This window comes from Babylonia areolata, chromosome 4 (genome assembly GCF_041734735.1).
Source record: "Babylonia areolata isolate BAREFJ2019XMU chromosome 4, ASM4173473v1, whole genome shotgun sequence".
In the NCBI taxonomy this organism is placed as follows: domain Eukaryota; kingdom Metazoa; phylum Mollusca; class Gastropoda; order Neogastropoda; family Buccinidae; genus Babylonia; species Babylonia areolata.
In genome coordinates this window covers 23255870-23260701 of record NC_134879.1, presented here as the reverse complement: position 1 = coordinate 23260701, position 4832 = coordinate 23255870, and the positions used below count along the sequence as shown (strand labels likewise).

Sequence of the window (4832 nt, the reverse complement as noted above, 5' to 3'; positions counted from 1 at the left end):
AACCACTGCGCTCAGATTCTCTCGCTTCCTAGGCGGACGCGTTACCTCTAAGGCCACCACTCCACTTCACTCATTCATTCAATAAAGTGACAAATCACAGCGCGAATCACTGACTCGCGACGTGCTGAGAAGCTTCGTACACCAGGGAAGAAGACAAGAATGACTGCAGGATTCTTCAAAGACAAAAAACTAAAGTTTTTAAAAACCTTTTGGGTGGTAGTTGAATCCTCTTTGTTTTGACACGACGTTTCGGACCATAGGCCCGTTGTCAAGTGATGAGAAGAGGACAGTGTGAATAGGAAAGCCTATGTGAGGAAAGGGTGATGACATCTCACTACTTTCTGTTTAGATGGGTTATGCACACTAAACACTTGCTGATCACCATTCAGTGCCATACGTACTCACTCACACATACATACACGCACGCACACACACACACACACACACTCTCTCTCTCTCTCTCAACCAATCAATCACTCACTCACTCAACACACGCACACACTCACACACACACACTTCGTACACCACTCACTCACGGCCGCGGGGACTACCCCTTTGCTGCCTTGTTGCAGGAGGTAGCTAGCATGAGGGTGTCAGCAGCTCTTCAGATCCTCACCACCGTCATGTCGGGCACGGCCAACGGCGGCGACAGCTGGTCCTCCTCGCAGCACGTACAGCAGGTCACGGACCTCGCCCCGCGCGCCGACCTTGACCTTGGCGCCTGTCTGGACGTGGAGACCCTGGAGGACCTGGGCCAGCACCTGTACAGCGACCCCGACACACAGCCAGCCGCCGCCGCCGCAGTGGAGGAGGAGGAGGAGGACAACAACGCCTGGGTGGAGAACGTCATCGATATGACGTCATCCGGCGAGCTGACGTCGTCAGGGGACCACGCGGGTGTCGTTCCCAACATGGCGGGGTACTCTCTGTCCGGAGGCCTGCCGGCGGCGGACGGCTTCGACTTCAGTTTCATGGACAGCTTCACGGGCACGGACAACGCCACCTTCATGTCCCTGGGCGACGCCCTGACGACGTCAACAGCCACCGGAGGGGAAACGAACGTGGCCGACACCTCCACCTCCCAGGCCTTCGCTCCCTTCGGGTCTCTGAGCTCAGCGGCCTTGACCAACACCACCACCTCCACCTCCGCCACCATCGACCTGACGACCCTGGAGCAGTTAATGACGACGGTGGACGCGGTGACGGACACGACGCAGGGTATGGAGACCTTTGGAGGTGTCACCGCCATCAACAGCAGTAGCAGCAGCATCCCCAGCTTGCTGTGGAACCTGGACCTGACGCTTCCCGGATCTGAGGCAGAGGACACCCCCCTCACAGGCACCGCCTCTGGTAGCTCTGGTGTCAAGGAGACCCTGAAGAACCGCCTGTACTCCAGGGGAAGCGTCAACTCGGTCAGCCTGGACAGTGACGTCAATGCCAGTTCCACGCGTTCTCTGATGTCCTCTCCCACGTCATCGCTGATGCAGTCGGTGAGTTTTTTGACGTCACGAGTTGAAAAAAACAACAACCAGGGTTTAAAGTTGTGAAGTCATGTCAGTGATTATGCTCTCTCAGGATCGATCTCTAGCTCTTCTTGCGTTCGTGTTCTGTCTCTCCCTATCCCACTCCTCTTTATTCCGTAAAGTGTAACAAGAGTGAGAGAGTGAGATATATATATATATATATATATATATATATATATAGAGAGAGAGAGAGAGAGAGAACTGCCAAAAAACGTCATCGAAACACGCATGGTAAACTCACACAAGTAACTCAGCACATGCATCGAAAATTGTTTTGATGACACCGCACCTAAAGACTGTGATATTCTGACAACACAGTCAATACATCATGGTTTTTGACGACAAAGTTTTACCATAACCACAGTCGCACAGCATGGACCCACATGACGACAGAGTTGATGGATGTGATGTGCAGTTTGATGACGATGACGCCGACGACCCTGTCAAGATGCTGGAGAAGCGAGAGAAGAACCGCGTCGCTGCTCAGAAATGTCGCAACAAGAAACGAGAGAAGACTGAGACCCTGGAGAAGGTAAGCCGCCTCTTGGTCATCTGGTTGTTTTGTGTTTTAAGCCTCTCGCTGATTGGATGTTTGTATTTCAAGCCTCTCACTGATTGGTTGTTTGTATTTCAAGCCTCTCGCTGATTGGTTGTTTGTGTTTTAAACCTCTCGTTGATTGGTTGTTTGATTCTGTCTGTCTCTCTTTTGGGAGAAAGCATGGATATTCATTGGTTGTGTGTCTTCTGCAGTTCAGCTCTCTATGCGCATGCGCGCGCGCGCGCGTGTGTGTGTGTTTTGGGGGAACAAAGACTGGTCTTCAAGTTATCTTTGACGTTTCTTTGCCCTTTTCCTCTACGTTGTTCAAAGCCCACCTCCACTCATTAAGGCCGTGGCTTGTGTGTCTTCAGGTGACTGTTCCCCACACGTGAAGACTTGTGGGTGGGACACCCCTCCCCCCCCCCCCAACCTGTGAAAGTGTGTGTGTTCTGGGTGAGAATCAAGCTGTGTGCTGGTGTGAACTGGGTGCGAAGGCTGTTTGGACAGGGAGGGATGACGCGAGACGAGAGAGTGCTTGAATGAGGTATGAAGACGAGGTTTGTCTTTTTGCCAACGATCGTAATGTTATATGCAGTAATTGTACATAATCACAGAACCTTTTTCTTCTTCTTCTTCCCCCTAACCCATTTCCTCTCTCTCTCTCGTTCTGTGTACCAACCTGGCTGATGTTGACATGTGTACATCGGTATCTGCGTGTGTACGTGTGTCACGCGTAGTGGACTGATGTGGATGTGGATACGCGTTATCGAACCACACGTATTCACACACACACACACACACACACACACACACACACACACACACAGAGAGAGCGAGCTTGCACGAACAGACAAGTACTGACCTGCACCACAGAAAAATGAACCAAGGCTCAACGTCCATTCCTTACAACCCCACAGACCCTTATAACTCCCCCCTCCCCCACCGCTCCCAGGGTCCGGCCCCCCCCCCCCCCCCCCCTGTGATCTATATTCACCAGACACTAAACTACCCCCACCCTGTAACCCATATCCACCAGACACTAAACTCCCCCCCCCCCCCGCTCTCCCCCCCCCCCCCCCCCCCCCCCGATCTATATTCACCTGACGCTAAACTAACCCCCACCCTGTGACCCATATCCACCAGACACTAAACTAAACACCCTCCCCCCCCCCGTGACCTATATTCACCAGACACTAATTAACCCCCACCCCCATGTGACCTATTTTCGCCACACACTAAACTAACCACCTGACGAAGTTTTCCCCCCACTGTCTACAGAGCGTGAGTCGCCTGGAGCAGCGGCAGGAGAGACTCAAGGAGGAGGTCCAGAAGCTGAGGGACGAGCGGGAGACCCTTGAGGAGATCATCAACGTCCACGGCATGTTCTGCCCCAAGATCCGCAAGGTCTCCAACTCTTGACCTGCCCGGACCTCTCAAGCTTTTCCCCCCCACTCACACAACAACAACAACCGTGTTCGAGAAAAAGAATGCTGACACAATCTACGACGTGAAGAATGAATGCAGAACAAGAAAGCACAGCTCAAAAATGACACCTCGCGGCCTCCACCTGGACGACAACGTCACAACACTGATGACGGTACGTACGTTATGAGGTCACAGACAGTGGTGACGTCAGACAGTGACGTAATGCCGTGAGCAGCTGCTGCTGTTGTTGTTGTTGTTATGGACGGTAACTCCTCGCCGAGGTCACAAGGGCACGGGGCATGGGGGCGGTGTTAAGTTCCAGGAGGTCATTTCAATCCCTGAAAAGGTGTTGAAATGACGTAACCTGAACCCGCCGTTGAGGTCACCTTGGTCGACATGACCTCACCACGTATGGAGCAGATGACGTCAAGACATTGAACGTGTGTACCAGGACAGTCACACACACACACACACACACACTGACGTGCTGTCTGAGAGTGCAAAGGAAGTGAATTGAGGCCTATGACGTCATGTCAAACGGAACTGAACCTGGTTTCCGTCCCCTGAGACCGCTGGAACGAACCAGCTTGGGCGTTGAACATTCTTTGACACAATTTATTGATAACGTCCCTTTTTGAAGTGACCAATAATTTACCATGACGGTTCAGCTCAAAAACTTTTTGGTTCTCAAATCGATGGTTTAAAAAACAAACAAACACACACACAAAAAAACCGATGTTTGAGTCGGTTTTCTGCATTATTTAAACTCTCCTATTCATCTTGAACTCAGTTTATCCGTCTGGTTAATGAAAATGAGGGAGAGGGAGAAGGAGGCTCTATAATCATTTCTTGAGTACTTTTTGAGCTGCTGTTGCGAGCACTTGTGCTGAACAGGTCTGGAGGTTTTTTTCTGATATATATATATATATACGTCCATCATTTCAAGCTGTAGAGACGTACAGATCTGCCACAACACTCCACCAACTCCTATACTTTTCAGTGAATCAAACGGTGGGCATTCGCTAAAGAATGGTACGGCTAAACACTGCAGTGATGGATAATGCACCGACAAAACGTTACCGAGATGTGACGTCTTTTGCCAAGGACACAAACATTTTTTTTTTTAAATTTTTTTAAGCACACTCTTCGACTTGGGGCTCTCAACGTCATCGGCATTTTTTTTTTTCTTTTTCCGATCCTTCCCCCCTCCCCTCCACCCCCCTTCCCCCCCCCCCCCCCCCCCCCCCCCCACACACCCAAGATCTCATCAGCTCATGTGATACGAAGAGAGCGTAGTGAAAACTAGAGCTGACTTGGTCCGCTGTTCGGAGAAGAAACGAGAATAA

General features: G+C 51.2%; 1 protein-coding gene across 2 annotated transcripts in view; it reads left to right on the top strand.

The window, feature by feature from the left end:
- Positions 1–4412, top strand: part of LOC143281606 (uncharacterized) — a 7546-nt gene extending 3134 nt beyond the window's left edge. The window contains exons 2-5 of one of the 2 annotated variants that reach the window (XR_013055138.1): positions 573–1490; positions 1939–2055; positions 2433–2605; positions 3340–3446. Coding sequence is in view for 1 of the 2 variants with exons in the window: in XM_076586851.1 (XP_076442966.1) it covers positions 585–1490; positions 1939–2055; positions 3340–3480 (1164 nt within the window). In the remaining variant the exon portion in view is untranslated. Of the gene's footprint in view, positions 1–572; positions 1491–1938; positions 2056–2432; positions 2606–3339 lie in introns of both variants that reach the window. The other variant, XM_076586851.1, reaches the window with a different exon arrangement.
- The last annotated feature ends 420 nt before the right edge of the window (positions 4413–4832 follow it).